Here is a 19622-nt window from a genome sequence, read left to right as displayed (position 1 = left end):
AATTGAAAACTTCTTTGAAAAAATGAAGGAGAATTTCCCCAACTTGGTAAAGGAAATAGACCTCCAGGAAGTTCAGGAAGCTCAGAGGTACCATAGAAGTTGGACCTAAGGAAGCACACACCAAGGCACATTATAATTACATTACCCAAGATTAAAGATAAGGAATCTTAAAAAGAATCTTAAAAGCAGCAAGAGAAAAGGAGACAATTACCTGCAGAGGAGTTCCCATAAGACTATCAACTGATTTGTCAAAAGAAACCTTGCAAGCAAGAAGGGGCTGGAAAGAAGTATTCAAAGTCATGAAAGGCAAGGACCCACATCCAAAATTACTCTACCCAGCAAAGTTATCATTTAGAATGGAAGGGCAGAGAAAGTGCTTACCAGACAAGGTAAAGTTAAAGGGAGTTCATCATCACCCAGCCATTATTATATGAAATGTTAAAGGGACTTATCTAAGAAAAAGAAGATAAAAAATATGAACAGTAAAATGACAATAAACTCACAGCTATCAACAACTGAACCTAACAAAAACAAACTAAGCAAACAACTAGAACAGGAACAGAATGATAGAAATGGAGATCACATGGAGGGTTATCAGTGGGGAGGAGGAGGGAGGAGGATGGGGGAAAGTACCGGGAATAAGAAGCATAAATGGTAGGTACAAAATAGACAGGGGGAGGTGAAGAACAGTATAGGTGGAGAGGCCATAGAACTTATATGTACAACCCATGGACATGAACTAAGGTGGGAGAGTGCTGGAGTGGGCATGGATGCAGGGTGGAGGGGAATAAATGGGAGGAAAAAAAACAGGACAACTGTAATAGCATAATCAATAAAATAGACTTTCAAAAAGAAAAAAGTCCTTGTTCTTGAGGAAAAAAACTGAAGTATTTATAGATAATGAGCATTATATTTCTAAACTACTAGAGAAGGGGATATAAGCAGAAGATGCATTCGTAAGTGATAACACAAATGGGGCAAAATGCTAACAATTGGTGAATCTAAATATAGAGTACACGGGAGTTCTCTGCACTATTCTTAGCAATATTTAAGCGTGAAATTGTTACAATGAAACAAAAAGGCTTTTTGAGAGAAAAATTATTTTTTACTTCCAATTAAGAACATATTTTTCTTTACTAAAATACAAGCGAAAGGGTTAAAAAAAAACAACGTACAGAGCTCAAGAGTCCTATAAACCTGGCATTAACTTCCCTTACTGACAGATGATAAACCAATCCAGTAAAAATATTACAACATATTAATTGAAGCAATCCAAATGACCTTACAACTGTTTCTTTTACATATTCAAAGTCTGGCTTGTGATTTGGCTTCCCAAGCAGAGTCAAACCCCTCTGGCTTACCTACTATCTCTGCTGACTCTGGTAACAGCAACAATATTTTGCTTTGTACATGAGAAGGTAAATCAGAGTTTGAACTTTTACTCAAATAGAGTAATGTAAAATTTCAGTTTTAGTGATTTAACTTTCTGAATGACAACGAATAAGATCTATTTCTGATAGGGCAGAGCATTTTGCCCTACAAACTGGATTAGAAATATTTCATCTAAAAATAGGCACCAATTTAAACTCTGGCAGACCAACTTCTCCCTTATCTCCTTTCCTTCCTAACATCCCCCATAAATGACAATAGAGGAATTAAGCAGATGTTAACCCACAAGGATAAAGAGGGCATGTGAGGCATGTTCAAAAGCAGACAAAAGATTTCAACACGTTTTTAGAAGTCAGGAAGAAGTCAGAAGAGCAGTAACAATCTTAATAGTGCAAAAGAAACTACAATCTAAATGCCAGCAGAGAAGAATGCAGACAAAAGGCGGCTCTGGGCTCAGGGACAATGGGCACAGCGGACAGACAGCAAGGGTGGGAATGGGGCTGCAAACAAGGGTCCCAGGGCTGTACCAAACGCTTACAGAATGGAACTTCCTGCACCCTAATGTTAGAACAGCAGTACTGAGAGGGAAGACTGAAAAACTAAATGGTGCTTTAACAAAGTCTCCGCACAGACATTTAGAATACTTCCTCCAATGAAGAAGGTGGCTCCCTCAGCATTTCAAGGTGAAGTCCACTGTAGACAAGCCCCACCCATTTCAGAGATTTTTAGTGCCTCACTCTTGTTTGAAAAGACAAAAATAAAACAGATCCTTGAAGAAAACCTCTAGTCTGACAGGGTCATTTTAAAAGGAAAAAGAACCCAGAGGAAACAGGAATAATGTACAGAGCACAGCAAATGTTCAAACAAACTCAAAAAACCCCGCAGTAATAAGGGAAGATATGCAAAACAGCAACAGAATGCATGAAAACCAAGGGTCAGAAAAATAAAAAGCTCTTGAAAATTAAAAATATGATTATCAAAATTCAATAGAAGAGTGGACGAAAAAAATCAAGAAAATATCTCAGAACTAGAACCGAAAGACAGAATATTATAGGTTCTACCCAGAACACCCAACGTTGAATTAATAGCAGTTCTAGAAAGAAAAAGTACCAATTAGGAGAAGTAAATAGGGAAGAAGTGTGCTATCAAATGTATAGATTGAAAGGTCCCTTGGGTACCCATCACAATAAAGGAAATTACCCATGCCAAGACACATCATTTTAAAGTTTCAGAAAACCAAGGATAAAAAGAATATCCTAATAGCTTCCAGGAAAAAGAATTAGAAGATACATACACTCTGTGTGCATATGAAGAAACAGTATTCAGAAAGGCATCGAAAAGCATCAGGTTTCTCAACAGCAACACTGGAAGCCTAAAAACAGAACAGGGCTCTCAAAATTCTAAGAGAAAAATCTTTTCTAATAGTCTATAACAGTGGTCCCCAACCTTTCTGGGGGAGAGGGGGGGACAGGAAGCAGAGTGCAGGTGAATTTCCTCGCTTACCCACGGTGGAGGGACAGGGGTTGGGGAGAGAGGAGGCAAAGCTCACTTGCCAGCTGAGGGTGGGGGGAGGGGCGGGGCAACAGGAGGCGGAGCTCACGGGAGCTTCGCTTGGCTGGGTTCCTACTAGGCCGCAGACCGGCGTCGGTCTCAGGCCGCGGGGACTGGGGACCCCTGGTCTACAGTCAGCCAAGTAATTAAGTATAAAGGTAGAATAAAAGTATCAGACTTGCACAGGGTCAAAAAGTAATCTCCCATGAGAAGACAGCTCAATGATGTACTCCAGCAAAACAGTTTAATAAACCAAGAAAGAGAAAGACATGGGATCCAGGAAATAGGAGAGAACAGCAAGGGAATCAGGATAAGGACTGTCCAGTGGGCCTTGAGAACAACTAGTTCAAATAGGAGCAGGACGGCTCTAGGAAAGAGGTCTTCAGAAAAAAAAAAAAACCAGTACTAAGAGATTATCTGTTTAAGTGCTTGCAAAATAATATTCATAGACATTTGACAGATTTATAGGCACACTTGAGAGAAAACATGTAGAAGGTGAACTAAGCAATTTTTTAAAAAGGCAATTATTTTCCTGATTGGTGTGGCTCAGTTGGTTGGGTGTCCTCCTACAAAGCGAAAGGTCACCAGTTAGATTCCTTGTCAGGACAAAGGCCTGGGTTGCAGGCCACTCTGTGGTGGGGCTTGAAGCCTGTGGGAGAGGCAGCAGATAGATCGATGTTTTCCTCCCTCTCTCTCTCCCTCCCTGCCCCCTCTCTAGAAATAAATAAAATCTTTTAAAATTTATTTTATTTATAAAAGGCAGTTATTTACTTAAGAAAAAATAAAATGCTGAACAAGAAAAAAAAAGTAATCACCATATTAACCCGAATTTGTAATCAAATTACACTGAGAAGTGTGGAGGGGCAGAGGGAAGGGTGGTGTGGCCACGAATGTCCTCATTTACCATAGCAGCATGTCAAGGGATAATGCCTAGAATTGATAAATTAAGAAATAACAGTGTGTTACTTTGAAGTACACAGGTAAATACAAGTGAGAAAGCTAAACAGAGCTTAACATGGTTTTGGACACTGGGACTGAGGGCAGAGGGGAAGGAGGAAGATTCCTGTTCTATTTTAAACCTTTTGATACTATGATTTACTATTTATATGTATTATTTTTTAAAGCATGGATTAATCTTTAAAAGGTAAATTGATATAATAGTCATAACAATTTGTGAGACTGTCCAAACCATTTTTTATAAAAAAAAAGTATGACTAAAATCCATTATATGGCATAAAAATTACAATAGCGATTTATGATTTGGGGCCAATTTCCTATACACTGCAAGGCTAATTTGCAGAGCTAATGGTATGTGTCCTCTACTAGAGAATGTAATTTCAAAGCTGGCCAAAATTTGTCATCTATATGTTAACCGATCCAGATACCTACAGAGCCAGAAAAGAGAGGGCATCTGGTCCTGCTGACTTCCCACAAAGAGGCACATTCTGCTCCATAAGTCTGGTCCCCTCACTGGTTCAAGCATTTTACTCTTATTTTGAAATGGATTTTGGAAATCAGTTTTCAACATCTGATGAAAACAACATATGGAAACAATGTATGTGAAACTACATATTCCCCCAAACTGTAATGCACTGAACAAATGTGTTATTATCCATTCCATCACAACCTCAGACTTGGTCAGACGTAGTTTGGGGAAAAACACCTAGTGAAGCTATTATGCTATACCTACTCCACCAGTCTTCAGCTGAATACCAGCCTTGTGCCCGCACCTCCATATGAAGGTAAAAGGTAGTGTGGAGAATTGAAACTATTAAAGCCAAAGTAGATGACAAAATCAGAGTAAAAATGGGCCACATTTGCCTTTGAAAGACCAGACACAAATAAGTATAAAAAATTACCAGTTTACACTGTTTCAAAAATAACTTCCACTATGAAGCTGATTATGCTGAGAATGAACATGAAGCCATGAATCACTTAAGAAAAATTCTGACATCCATTATTTCCATATATTTAATATAGCAAGATCTGATGCAATCCCATGCTTTTGCTAACAATCTGAGTAAGCAAAGCCAAGGTTAAACAGTAGTGGGATCTTCAAAAGAAACAAATCAAGTCATAAATCTACATAAACACCACAGAACCATTATTTCAAAACAATAGCAAATATTGAATATCGATATAAGCAAAGATTCTCATGTATATATTTTTATAGGAAGCACTCCACCCCATAAGTAAATAAAATAATTAAGAGGTTTAGAGACCTCTTATTATCAGACTTTACTCAGAAAACAATGTTTAATATCTGCATTGTAGAATTCTCTTCCTAGATTTTTGTGATTACATAATAAAGGTTAGTGTTAAAGCACAGAGTGTGGGGGGAGGTGCTGAGGGGAGAGTTAACCACACGTGCTTACTGGTGTGCTGGTAAACTATTCTTTTAAAGTCAGTGGGACTATTTACGAAAGAGTGGGGAAAACATATGTAAACTGGGCACAGACTTATATTCTGCTTAAAGGGCTAGATACCCAATATTACAAAAGAAATAGGCACCTGCAAACTCCAACCACTATTCTAATTATTTAACAGAAACCAAGAGTTGGAATTTATTTATAACCAATAGGCACAATTTAAAAATCTGACACACATTTCCCCAAGAATCTCTATTAATTATTCAAAGGAAGAAAACACAAAAGCCTGAAAAAATTTTTTTTACATGAGGCTCTAGAAAGGCTATACACAAATAAAATGCTTGAAATAACTGAAATGAAGCTGATGTGGTTAAGCTCTCCGAGTTAAATTCTCATGGCATGAATGTTGAGCTCTGGCAGCTACTTCGTACACATAGCGTGAAGCTTGAATTCTTAGTTGTTGCAGAGCAATTTCTCCAATATTAACACACCTATTAACATTCAGAATAATTCAAGTGGAAACTAGAGTTAATCTAAATTAAGTCAAAGGACGTGCTACTGGATGACTATATATATATAAATAAAATTAATAATATTAGGTTGGCCAAAAAGTTCATTTAATTTATTCTGCAAGATGGCTCTAGTAGTGCTTAGTTGTCTTTAACTTCATTCAAAACAATATTTTTAGGTTGTATTGTGACAGCTGTCCTATCAGTGTGCATTTTTTAAAAACATCAAAATTGGTGAATTTTTGTATAGACATTTTATTATTGAAGTTGGAAGAAGATACACAACATTTTCGGTATATTATGCTTGATTATTTCAAGAAAGGTAAAAACACAACAGAAATGCAAAACAAGATTTGTGCAGTTTATAGAGAAGGTGCTATGATTGATCAAACATGTCAAAAGTGTTTGTGAAGAGTCTTGTTCCTGTTGACATTCTGGCCAAATAACTCTTCACTGTGGGGCTGTCTTATGCACTGGAAGACGTCCAGCAGCACCCCTGGGTTCTACCCACTAGAAGCCAATAGCAGGAGATAGCTGACTTACTCAAAATATCCAAATCAATAGTTATTGGTGAAAATTAAAAATGTGTCTTTTAATGGAAAAAAATGTTGCGGACTTTTTGGGCAACCCAGTATGTCAGCCAGAGTTTTAAAGTAATACAGAAGTTCTTTTTTAAGAATATTATATGAGAACATTAACATGTTACTTATCAACTATCCTAGGGAAACATTCTATCACAGAAATCTGTTTCCTAAAAACTTCACCATGATCTTCAAAGTTTTGATCAAGATAGTACAATACCAATATTGTGCAACAAATGTTCAAAACAAAGGAATGGACAATCTTTTTTTTTTTTTAAACCTGAGCATGGTCAGTAAGGACAGATTTAAATAAGCTAAAACAATAGTGTACTATCTTATAGTCAGTTAAATTAAACCTGCAGGAAGAGCAGTTAATCACCAGCCTGTTCTTCCTGGTGATGAGGTAGTACAAGGACAGTCCATAAAATTAAGAGACTTCTAGGTGGGTCAAGGATAGGCAAGCAGCTTTCTACGGGGCTGTCTTAAACCCAGCTAGAACAAAGATAAATATCAGGACAGAATATTTACTCAAAATGGAAAACAGCACACTGGTAGAGCTCTTCAATCATAAAGAAGAGTACAAAGTCTCCAGATGAATTCCACTTGGTAATATCCTTTCAGAGATACAAGCTAGTTCCTTAAAAATACACTCTCAATTCCCTCTTCAAAAAGGTCTTACAGAATTTTATTAGCTAGCGATTATTTAATTGTGAAGAATTTAGCTAACACAAAACAAGTAATACAACTATAAACTTCATTTTTCAAAATCCAAGTTTAATTTCAATAGTTTTCAAAATCTGAAATTGCCTTTCTAAGCTCATCTGCATTTTTTACATCTGTAAATAACACTCATATACCTACTTTTCAATGTCTCTTAAGAAGAGAGGGAAATGTGTTTTAAGCTCGCAGTCTAAAGACTATCATTAACTTTTACAAGAAAGACAACTGGAAAATCTTAGACTGTAACTAAATGGAATCAACAAAGCACACTGCCTTAAAACAAAGATTCCAATAACCAGAGGAAAAGCTAAATCCAGTATCTTAAGAATTTTCTTTCTCCCCCACCCCACAACAAACCACCTCCAAGAAGAATCTCCTCTACCAAAAACAAAATGAAAAAAATGGGAGGGGGCAACTTCAAGGACAGAAACACATTTTTAAAATAACCAAAAGCTAACTGAATTTTATCTACAGCTATATTGAGAAGGCTAGTTTTTTTATATCTCAAGGAATGTAAATAACCCACAAAAAAATTAGATCTGAACTGTAAGGAAGGCTGCCCCACCCCCAGGATTCCATTCATTTATTCTGAGAAAGAAGGGAAGGGAGGGGGAAAGAGGGAGAGAGAAACATCAATGTGAGAGAGACACATCCATTGGCAGCATCTCACAGGGAACCAAAACCAAACCCAAAACCTAGGCAGGTGCCCCCACCAGGAATGGAACCAGCAGCTCCCCCAACCCTACCCACAGGACCACACCCAATCAACTGAGCCACACCTGCCAGGGCTGAACTGGAAGTTAAGACATTTTTATACCAATTGACATTTTTATGTCAAGACATTTTTATACCAATTGTACTACCAATCTTGTCCCAAAGTGCCTGTACTTCAATCAATAAATAGGGGGTGGCAGAGCTAATCAAATGCGTAACTTAAATAAATTATTTTCAAAATGTGAAATTTAAAATGTATTTCAATGCCAAGAATCTTTAAAGGAATCTTTATTTCAAGTATGTTTCCAAACACTTTAAATCCTTTAAATTATCAAGCATTAAGTTACTGGATGACAAAGTAAAGACAGCCTAAAAGTAAGGTTTGGATGGCATTTGAATTTAAGCTTTGGGCTCTCTCAGTCTACTACCCGACCCCCAAGCATCTTAAGCAACTCTCTTAATCTGTCTCAGTTTCACAATCTATAAAACAGGAAAAACTACAAGGATAGGCAGTTAATTAAATTAGGATTAAATGCTAGCAAACCGCTTTGAAGTTACTTTATGCTGTTCTCAGTTCTCCTCCTACTCAGGAAAACTAATAGATGAGAAAACATCTGGAATTACTATAGATACTAACATCTGCAGGCTCATAGCAGTTAAAAGATGATCTCTGTTTACAAGCTTCTAAGCCAAAGTTCATTCAACAACCCCAAAAATTTCAGGATGCAATTGCCAAGGAAAATTTTTAGGTAAATTTCCTTTCAGTCCGAAAAATACCTATTCTTAACGTACATTCTCAAAACAGGCTATTGCAAATCACAGAGCATCTTGAGTAGTCTTGGCACAAAACAATTCTAGGTAAGATGAACAAGCTGTCACTGTTGTTAATGCTATTTTCAGCATTCTAAACTGTCAATCAAGGTAAGCTTCATCAGAAATACACCCTCTGAAAAGTACTAGTCCCTGCTGAGAATCTAAGTACTTCCTTACAAGCCATCTGTCCAGGAAAGCTCTACTAAAACACCTAGATGCAGTTGCTCTCAATCTAAAGGAGCTATGAATAAACACAAAACACTAAAACATATTAAACCGTATACATTTTCCACTTCAAATATGGATAAACTACCTACCCAGGTCTATTCTAATGCCTAGGATGAATACAAAACCCATAGGCAGGTTGGTCAGAAACTACAGCTTAATCAAAGGAGACTAGTACTTTAAAAAAAAAAAAATGAAAATATATAAAATAGCTCAAGAAAGGGAGGGGGAGCTCAGAAAGAAAAAAAAACAAAGCAGGTTAGAAGGAAATGTACATGTAAATTACTCCCTGATGGAAGAAAGACTCAATTAAATTTTAAAACAGGAATTTAAATTACTCAGTGAGCTACAAACTCAATTACTCACTGTTCTGCTTACTGAGCTACAAACACTATAAAAATCTAAGTATCTCTAAATCTAATTTGAAAGATCCAAAATTAATCTATTATATTCTAGTAAAGAAGGATAAATTTCAATAGGGAAAAAGTGGGATGTTCTAAGAGCCTAAGGCTAATGCTATAAAAGCAAAGAATAATGAGAATGAATTATTTTGAGAAAAAAGGATTAACGGGAAGCTGAAACAAAGAGTTCAAACTCTCCCCTCAACCCCATCCTTTCTTCTGCTTAGGCCGTGAAGGGTATTCTTTGTATACTATGGAGAAGACTATTTAGAAAATAACTTCTGATTAATGTGTCAAAACTTTTTCACAGCAGCAAAATACTAAATTCAATTCCTAGGCTGCAGCCTCCTCACACAGACACATGGAGCACATTCTACATTCCAGCTCTTTCACATCTACCACCAATTATTTAGAGACTGTGCAAAGATGGCGAGGAAATATGGCTTAATAAGGGTTCTGGCGGGGGGTGGTGAGGGCAGAATACTGCCAGAAAAGCTGGAAAGGCAATTACATTTGGTTCAAGCTTACAAATATTACCAAAGAAGCTTAAGTATTTCAGAACAGTAAATAAAATTAAAATATTAATCTTTAGAATTAATGTGAAAAAAGTACCACCTGTCCACTGATTTTTAAGCACCTCATCCACATTTACTACTACAATGTCCACCTGCCCATCTATATAAACACAGAATGACAAAAGGATACAAAATCACTGTGTTAACAACACTGCAGAGGGTCATGTGCTCACAATCCAGTCAAAGTTTACAGAGCAAAACACTGGGAGTGAGGGCTGGTGAAAGCATTCTGAGGGGAAGCTCACTTCCTTCGCATTTATTTTCAACATAAAGTCAAAGACCACGCCAGCCACAATCTAAATGGAAGAAAGTTTCTTCATTCATTAAGTACATTTTACTATTATTATATGCTAGGCACTTAACAAATACTTCACATAGTATTACTAAAAAGCAGTAAATGCATTTGACCTAAGGAACAAATGACTGATTCTATCTAGAAAATTTAGTCTACTGAGAATACAAGAGTACTCTTTAGATGTACATTGCGGGAGAAATATGGCAAAAAATAACCCGTCACTCCATTAAGGTGACTTCTCTCCTTTGTCACAAATTACAAATGTATTACCACTGACAAGGACTCACTCATCAGTACCTCATCCTAATAAATGGATATTCAAACAAGGGGCTTTTCTCCATTATCGACCCAAGCCTGAAGAGCATTTACTTGATCTACACTTACTTTTCTTGAGCGATATGAGGGGAAGTATGTACTAGAAACCTATGAAGAGACATACACAGCTCTGAAGAATTAACCAGGAAAAATTTCTGATGCCTGTACTATTAAAATATTTCCAATTTAACTGACTAACCCAAACCCATGTCCAAATGCTTGGTCAGTGGCCTTTCTTGGTTATTAAAAACAGTTGTATTTAGAACATCCTTTTGAACAGTTTGTGTTTTTTTCCCCTGTATTTTGCTACTGGTTCAACTCTTTTATCCACCGAAATAAGAAATGCCCAAGCCTCCAGCTTCTGAAAATAACATCTGGTATGTGCACACAACAAAAAGCTTGAGAGAGTGTCCTAGTTTTTATGTAAAACTTTTTTATTTAAAACGTGAATGCTTTTAGCAAAGATCAGACATAAATCAGCATTTACCTTATTAGGACATTGCTATTTTCAACATTTACCTTAAACCACGACATGGATTTATCTTCTAACCAGTTAGCTTCCTGTCTCTCTGCAGCCAGATTACACTAACTTTTTCTGAAAGTGTGGGACTATTGCACCCCACGATCTGTTGCCCAGCTAACAGATTTCCAAAGCTCTGTAAGTCTCCACAAAGTCATAACTGTCGCTAGCCTTAAAGTTTTAAGGATTTCTGTAATACTTCAAAGCTATTTTAGTCAGAGCAGGTGCCCTTGGCTGTTCCTATAGCCGTACATCAGGGGGTTCTCACAGTGTGGTCCTGGACCCCTGAGAGTTTCCAAGACCATTTCAGGCGGTGCCTGAGGTCAAACAATTCTCATGATATTAAAATGTTACTTTTCTTTTTCCCCCTCCTTCTCTCACAAGGATGCAGTAGAGTTTTCCAGAGAATACATGATGTGTGATATATCCAGAAGCAGATATGAAAATCCAGCTGTCTTCTGTTATGCCACACAACAGAGTTGTAAGAATATAAAATAATGCCACTGTTCTCACTAAATTTTGTTTTGAAAAGACAGTTATTTTATGAAAACTATCACTCATGTTAACAGGTAATGGGTTTATTATTGTTATTTGTGAATAAATGTATTTTTTAATTTTTTCTTTTAATTTTTGGTACAGCAAAGATTAAGACCTAAGCCATACAAACAAAGGCTTTTGGGGTTCTCAATAATTTTTAAGTGTAAAGGGGTCCTGAGAACAAAAAATTTGAGGACAGCTGTAGTACACAATTACATAACCTGAAACAAAGTGCCTTCCACAGATGAGGAGCTTGAGTTAATTCTTAAGTATAATTACTTCTTACATGCCCTAATCTTGTTGAGAAATATATCTCCTTGGAAAGCATAATTCAGCACGAAGCTAGTCTGTCCTAGGCCCTACTTAAGGGACTTTAGATATTGTCAGAGTCCTCTATATAAAGATGTTCTGACCTATCCTCCTATTATGTGAATAGTTAGTGTACAGGAGTTTCTTCACATTTTTCATGAAAATTTCCTTGTTCATCCCAACAGCGACCTGTGAAGTATTATCCTTTTTTACAGATGACATCCCGAAACTGAGGAGCAAAGGAAAGAGAACTGCCTGTCCGAGGATGAACTGCTACTAGCAGGGCCTTGGATGTCCATCTTTTGCAACTGCTTGGCTGCCTTAAGGCTGTTTCACTGTGGTATAATTCCAAAGAAAACAGGGCAAGGGCATTACTTTTACTGTCCCAGTGCCCAAACAGGGATTTTGTTTGTTTGTTTATTTATTTATTTCCTTTAATAAGAATATCATCAGACTCAATACCTGGTCACAGCATTATTTAACATATTGGCTGCTACCCTTTTGGGTTCTCTACCAAAAAAAAAAAAAAAAAAAAAAAGAAGCAGAAGAAGATAGAGAATACCAAAATATATTAATATAATTCTGCAAGATGATGAATTAGTTAAGGACTCACTGATTTCCTAACCATTTAAATCAGTGAAACAACAAGCAGGCAAGAACAAGGTCGAGCTCAATATAATAACACTGGATTTTATCAACGGAGTGATGCCAATAGGTTAAAATGGGAGGCCTATATGAACAGGGTTCAATTCCCAGAATATGGGCAGAAGAAAAAACCCACGTAAAGTTAAACTGGCTTATTGTTCTACAAATCCAAGTGCATGACTATAACCACTCTCAAAAAGCAAGGTCAGAAACCAATGATGATGCAAGATGCAAAGGTGCCATTCTACCTCTTGGACAGAAATCAACCCTCCCTTACAGCTGGACATGTTCTTGTTATCGACACAAGTCTCTTAAGTATGCTCCATTTTAATTTAAGTTCCTCAGGAAATGCCCAATTTTCTGCATCTCTTTTCCAGAGTTAACTGGGGTCCCCAACTAAGGCAAGGCTGACTCACAAAAGGATATCTGCCCCTTGCATAAACTCTTTTCCTTTTTCAGATGCATGTGCCCAGTAAAGCCATTTTAAAATTTGATGTGATTTCACCAGAAAACAAAACAAAACAAAACAAAACAGAAGTGTGCTGTCTGCTTTGAATTCCTGTAGTTTATCTACAACCGATGAGCAAAAGTAAATTCATCATTCCTCATGAGGTATAGTTTTCCTAGTGTTTACTTTGGTCATTTTTTTCAAATCTCTTTTGGAAAAAAATTAAAAGATACAGTTATTGCATCACAGCTATAGCTACAATTATAGCTAATGCACCAAGAACCAATTTGTAAAGCAATTTTATACACTATGTGTTGTTCCACACTCAACATTTACTGCGAAAGACACGTTTGTATGTAAGACCTAATTTATAGCAAGTTTCTGTACCCTCATAAAAGAACTGCAATACTGCATTGTAAAACCAATTGACTGATTAATCTTTAAATGCTTCATGTAGAAAAATTAATCTGACTTTACAAAGGCAAGCAAAGCATCAAACCTCTGGGAGCTCTGCGGAACCGTGGTTATTTCTAATCCTTATCCCAGAGCACATTTTTCTTTGTGCCGTTACCTATGTTTTTCTCCAAGGGCATAATCACCATTTAAGAAGTAACCTGTCAAAAGTGTTAAGGCATTCTCTAAACTACCGTCGCAGCTCCAGCCCATAACGAGCAATGTCACACAGCTAAATCGTACCATTGCTGTTCCCCTATATTTCTTCAAATGAACTTGAGATTTTTGAAGTGCACCATTCAAATTTTACACTATAACCCAAGCTATCGTTGATCATCTCAAATCTAATAAACAAAGACTCTAGCGGCGGCACCAGGGCCCTACCAGGAAGTAATCAAAGCATTGTGGCCGGTGCGATCCTAAGTCTCTAGAGCAGACAATAAGAGGGCACTGGGGTTTCCAACGGGCCCGGTCGAAGGACTTCATTTGCTTAAGCAATGCAAAAATCATTACATAAACCTAATAACTGTTCTACAGCACAGGAACTCGGGACTCCCAACGCAATTTCAGACACCCAAAACCTCTGAAAGGCAATCGAGCCGCCCTTCCAAAGCAGCTGCTGATCAGCCTCCCGAGCTTTTCAGCTTGCAGCTTGTTTTCAAACTTCACCCTCCCCGGATGATGAAAGACTCCGACCTCCGCCGCCCGAGTTCCGAGCACCTCCCGTGGCTCAGAGCTCCCGCCAGGCGTAGATCGGGGTGCCCGAGCCCGCGGACAAGCGAAGGGAAGCGGGGACAGGGAAGGCGGCGAAGGGCCCCAGGGCCCCCTCAGCTCAGACAAAGCTGCCCCCGCAGAGCGGCGGTTTTCCCGTCCCGCCGAGGACAGAACGCAACTCGTGCGACCGCCCTGCGGGACCGGACACCCGCCGCTACAGCCCCCTAGCCAGCGACGAGCTAGCACAGCCCCTGGGCAGGGTGGGGCGGGGGCGCGAGCCGCGGGCCAGCGTCCCGGCACATCGCTGCCCCCACGCGCTCCTGGCCCCGGCGGGCTGCCGCAGGGCGCGGGCCTCCACTTCGCCGGCCCGACGGTCCGGCCGCGGAAAACAAAGGAGTCGCCGCCGCTCCGCCCGGCGCGCCCGCCCGCCCCAGCCTCACCGCGCACCCCTACCCAGCCGCCTGACCCGGTTCGTCCTCACCCCACGCCAAGTCCTCGCGCCGGCCGCCCTCTACTCCTAGACGGCAGGCCCCGCAGAGCCGGGGCCTCGGGTGCACGACAGGGCCGCCTGGGGCCGCACTCACCGCTGCAGCACCAGGACGACGGGGAGCCGTTGGGGAACTTGGCTGAGTCCGGAGCGATGCAGACGCTGGAGCTGAGGTGGGGACACTCCATGGCCACAAGGAGAGCGGCGAGGAGGACCGAGACTCCAGGACCGGGTGAGGTGGGGGCGGAGGGACTCTGAAGACTCCGTCTGAGGTCGCTCCTCGCTGGGCGCTCGGTCGACGGCGGCTGCGTCCCGAGCCCTTGCGTCAAAGAAAGCAAAAGCTTCCGGGCGCCGGGTTTTCTCGCCCGCCGTCTCCAGAAGCCCCGCTTCAGAGAACGTGGAAATCCAGGATCCGGGTTCTGCCGCCACCCCTAGGTTGGGGGCTTCCGTCTTCCCAGGCCGGCCACGCCCCTCCCCTGGGTAGACCACGCCCTCAGGCCTAGCTCCGCCCCCGTCCACTACTGCCGGGTGGGGTCTTGGAGTCTCCCCGCGGGTGGCCCTGAGTCAGGCTGCGCTGCTAAAAGACTTTCTCAACTCTGCCGCCCCGGGCGGCCGCGGCTTCCGCGGCCCCGGAAAGGGTGGGGCACCGAGATGAGACACGCGGGTCCAGTCCGCTGTGTTAACCGCGGCCCCGCGAGCGCTCGCGATTAGAAGATCTTGCTCGGTGTGTGGTGGTTTTACTACACCGCGGTAGGAAATCTGGCCATACAGTTAGGTGTGAAGAAGATAGAAACGACTCTGGCAGACAGGCTCCGTGGCCCCCATTTTAAACCAGACACAAGCTCAGAGAGGTTGAGGGCCTGGCCCCAGTGGCAACGGTCTCAGAGCAGTGCCGGTGCCGTATTCTCCCCGCGGCAGGTGCGGCGCTGACCAGGCTCTAGGTCCTGGACACGCGGCCTCCGTGTGCCGCCCGGGCGTTGCACGGCTGGAGCCGCCGGGGCGCCCGCGAACCTAAGCTCAAACTCGGTCATTGCGACTCGCCCTGAGCGTCACCTCCAGTGCACGAGCGGACTCGCAGACCATGAAGTTGGAGAGAGCGCTCTAACCCGGGTTTGCGGAGCGCGAGGTCCCTGTCACCGCGCGCTGAAAAAGGAAGGGATCTAACATTGGTTAAACGCCTCCTAGAGTCTCCTAGCCAGGCGCTTCACACACAACACCTCTTTTAAAACTCGCACTACCCTGCCAGCTGCGGTTACTTTTCTTTTCTTTTCTTTTTAACCGCGGGGGAAACCGAGTCTGTCTGTAACTGGCTAAGGCTTGGGGCCGAGACAGGATCCTGGACTCGCTGACCTCTTTGTGGAGGGGCGTCTAGGGTTAGCCTCGAGGAGCCGTTTGTACGGGCGTTACACCCAAGCTAGCCTGCGATCCCTCTGGGGCATGGCCTCGGGGACCACCAGGGTGGTTACAAATGCTGCCTCCAAGTCGGGGCTCCCTGTAAAACCCGGCGAGGGAATTGCAAGGCCAGGAAGCGAGCAGGGGGAGGCAGAGGATGTGGCAATCCTGCGGGCAGGGCAAGAGGAGGAAGGAAGGTCAGGAAATGATTAACCGGGCCGGGCCGGTTAGTGGTTAGAGCGGGGCACCTCCCCGCATTGCAGTCCCGGAGCAGTTCAGGGATGCTTTCTCTGTCGCTGCTCGAGCTTCGACATACCCCCCGCCCCCCCCACCCCCCCCACCCCCCCCACCCCCCCCACCCCCCTGCGCCACCCGGTTTCTGCCTCGTGGTGTCCACACACCCCGGGCATCTGTGCCGACCCTGTTCCCCAGCACTATTTCCGACTCCTTGGGCAACTCTCTTCTGTCGCTTTCCCAGTTTTGATTACTGTTAGAGCAAGCTTCTCTCTTGGGATTTTATGGCAGTAAGGAGTTGAGGAAACTACAGCTCTAGTCTTCCTAAACCTTTTCTTCTTTTTTATCGGTAAAGCCGGGAAAAATAATATTTATCTGGCAAGGAAGATGAAGAATTCCTGCGAATTGCTACCCCGTTGTAGGTAGCAAATAATTTATGGCTTTTAAAAAATTATAGCAGGTGAGGGAATAATTCCTAGGAAAAGGGAGAATAAATAAATCTGACCTTTACTCAACTCTTCCAGCCCTCTCTTTCTATCAACCGATTTTTTTTCAAGGCCTGGCTGGACCAACTTCTGTTTCCCTCTGGATGCCTACCCCCATTTAGCATACAAATCCTGGCAATCAGCAGTGGAGGATGCCCTGACCCATGCCTTCTTTCGTATAGGTATGTAATTTTTTTTAACCCTCTCAGAGACTCAGTTCCCTCATTCTCTGTACTTCGTCTTAAACATCACTTCCTCAGGGAGGCCTTTCCTGACCCTGCTCCAATCCTAGGTTACCTCCAGGTGTGCAGTGTGCCCTTGTTGCCCTTGTACTCAGCCTTTTTAAAAACACTCTTCACGCATGCAATTATTTGTTTGATGTCTGTCTTCCCCTTGGAGTTCCATAAGGATAGCAAACAAGTTTGTCTGGTTTCCTGCTATATCCCTAACATAATATATCCAATAAATCTGTTCAATAATGAGTGAGTGATCGGCCCTGGCTGGTATGGCTCAGTGGATTCAGTGCAAACTGTGAACCAAAGGGTCGCCAGTTCCATTCCCAGTCAGGGCACACGCCTGGGTTGTGGGCAAGGTCCCCAGTAAGGGGTGCATGAGGGGCAACCACACATTGATATTTCTCTCCTTCTCTTTCTCCTTCTCTTCCCCTCTCTCTAAAAATGAATGAATAAAATCTTTTTAAAAATGAGTGAGTGATCGCTTCACAATGTTTACTACCACAGACGGGAGTTTGGGAAGTGGCATAATATATGCCAGGCATTTGCCACCCTCACCAAGGTGATCTCTAAATTTCCTTCAGCTCTGAGTTTATGATTTTGATGGGACTGGGAATGTGAAAGCACCTTATACTGTGTAAATTGCTTTTCTAAAAAGACTTAAAAATAAAGAAAAGAGAGAAAGGTTTTTATTAGAATCTTCTCTCCCCAGCTAGAATAAAAACATCTCCAAGCAGGGGGGCCTAATTTAGTCATCTCTGACTGCTATGTTCCCCTGAGGGGAAACTATGACTACTACTACACAGTCCGGAGAAGCCGGGCAGAATCAAAGAGGCCCTCCTGGGGCTTTAGCTAGGTTTTCCTGAAGTGCAGGGAACTTTCCTGAGTCTTTGAAAGTTCTCGTTTAAAATAAAAACAAAAAGAAACACCCTCACAGTGAGTAAATGTGTCAAACAGGGGAAGACCACGGGCACACTGGGAAATCTGCTTTTTTCAGTTCCTTGTTTCTTCGGCTACTTTTAAGATGTTTGCTTTTTTGTTCTTGGCCTGAATCTCTTTGGCACTAAGGAGCTCTGACATACATACCAGTGAGCCCTGATGGTGATGAGCCAGCCTCCAGCTCCTCACTCCCAGGAACCCTTGGCCTCGAGGGTCCAGCAGAAGCAAGAAAGTTTTGTTTGCATTTTTCGGAGGAGGAGAATGCACAATCTCAACCACACTATCAAATGTTTTTCATCTAAAGGAGATATAATGGGGGTGCTGAGGAGAAGGGGGCATATGTTGCCATGGGAACCAATTCAAGAAAAATCTCAAGGTTGCTGTCACCTTCCTCTAGTTTTAGACTTGAGACTTCTGGCAAAATTGGTGCTCCTGAAGCAAGAATTACAGGCTGACCAGGCCCTAGGAAAGACTAGCTCTGACTATTCCCACTCAGGCAAGGCTTATTATTGGAAAAAACCCATAGAGCTAGGTTAATTATTTACTGCAGAGATTTTCCTGGGAGCAAAGCCTCCTAGGGAAATCAAAGTTAGAAAGAGAAGGCTTGGAGAGTATTCAGAAGGGTGGGGTGGGGAGGCCCCCCAGAGACTCTTTTATCATCTCGTTTAATTTTCCAAGTGGCACTTATCTGATCGGTTCTTTGCTTGTTTACTTGTTTATCTATTGCCAGTTCCTCCGTGAGAACAGAAACCTTGCCAGTCCTGTTCACTGCCTGACTTCCAGCTCCTGGCATTCAGCCTGGTACAGGGCAGGCCCTCAGGAACTATCTGTTGAATGACTAAATGAATGAAGGGGCTGGGCTCAGGCTTCCCCCAGCCAGCCCTCACTCCTGCACTCAGGAACACCAGCGATGCCATTCTCCCACTGCCTTCCTGTCACCCCTTTTGCATTATCTTCCTGCCCCAAATTCTTCAGTGGCTCCCCATCTCTGGCAAGATAAAATCAGTCAAAACCACACAGCCACCTGTCCCTGTCACTTGCTAAAGGTTTTTGTTTTGTTTTATTTTTTAGCTATCTCAGAAGTGCCTAAAGTAGTCCCCCCTCATGATGGAAATAGTGCTTCCTTGCGCCCCTGCATTAGCTTTCCCTTCTATCAGGCCAGCTTCTACTCCTTCTCCATGAAGCAGATAGCCTCCTCAGGGAAGCCCTCCATCACTCACTCAAGGAGACTTCTAGGGCTCCCGCTCCCCACTCTCCCCCCATTCTGTCTCTACAGCTTGTCACATAGGCTATTATTTTCTGTCTCCCTTGGGAACAGATACTTTTCTTTTTATTTGTGGATATGGGGCACCTAGTTCAACAATTGCAGATGTTTTTAAAAGATTATATTTTTTGCTCTTACTGGTGTGGCTCAGTGGGTTGGGCATTGTCCCACAAAGGGAAAGGTCACTGGTTGGATTGCTGGTCAGGGCAAAAGCCTAGGTTTTGGGTTTAGTCCCGGTCAGGGGCGTGTAGGAGAAGCACCTGATCAATGTTTCTCTCTCACATCCATGTTTCTCTCCTTCTCTTTCTCCCTCCCTTCTCCTCTTTCTATAAATAAAATCTTTTTTAAAAAAGATTATGTCTGTCGATTAAATGTTGAGAGTGCCCCCTTAGAGTGTGATTACCTCAATTATTATATGTCATAGTCCCCTAGTATTCACAGAAGGGACCTCAACTCTGTAAGAACAAAAATTTGCACTTATTGGGTCCCAACTAGGTGCCAGATA

At 42.0% G+C, this 19622-nt stretch overlaps 1 protein-coding gene across 1 annotated transcript in view; it reads right to left on the bottom strand.

Annotated features, from left to right (window-relative positions):
• Positions 1–16253, bottom strand: part of USP3 (ubiquitin specific peptidase 3) — a 90047-nt gene extending 73794 nt beyond the window's left edge. The window contains exon 1 of the mRNA XM_045822717.1: positions 14668–16253. Within this exon, the coding sequence (XP_045678673.1) occupies positions 14668–14758 (91 nt within the window). The 5' untranslated portion in view covers positions 14759–16253. The remainder of the gene's footprint in view (positions 1–14667) is intronic.
• Positions 16254–19622: the final 3369 nt, after the last annotated feature.

Source organism: Phyllostomus hastatus, unplaced genomic scaffold, assembly GCF_019186645.2.
Source record: "Phyllostomus hastatus isolate PE091 unplaced genomic scaffold, TTU_PhHast_1.1 phas_scaffold_501, whole genome shotgun sequence".
Lineage (NCBI taxonomy): Eukaryota > Metazoa > Chordata > Mammalia > Chiroptera > Phyllostomidae > Phyllostomus > Phyllostomus hastatus.
This window is presented reverse-complemented; position numbering and strand designations above follow the sequence as displayed.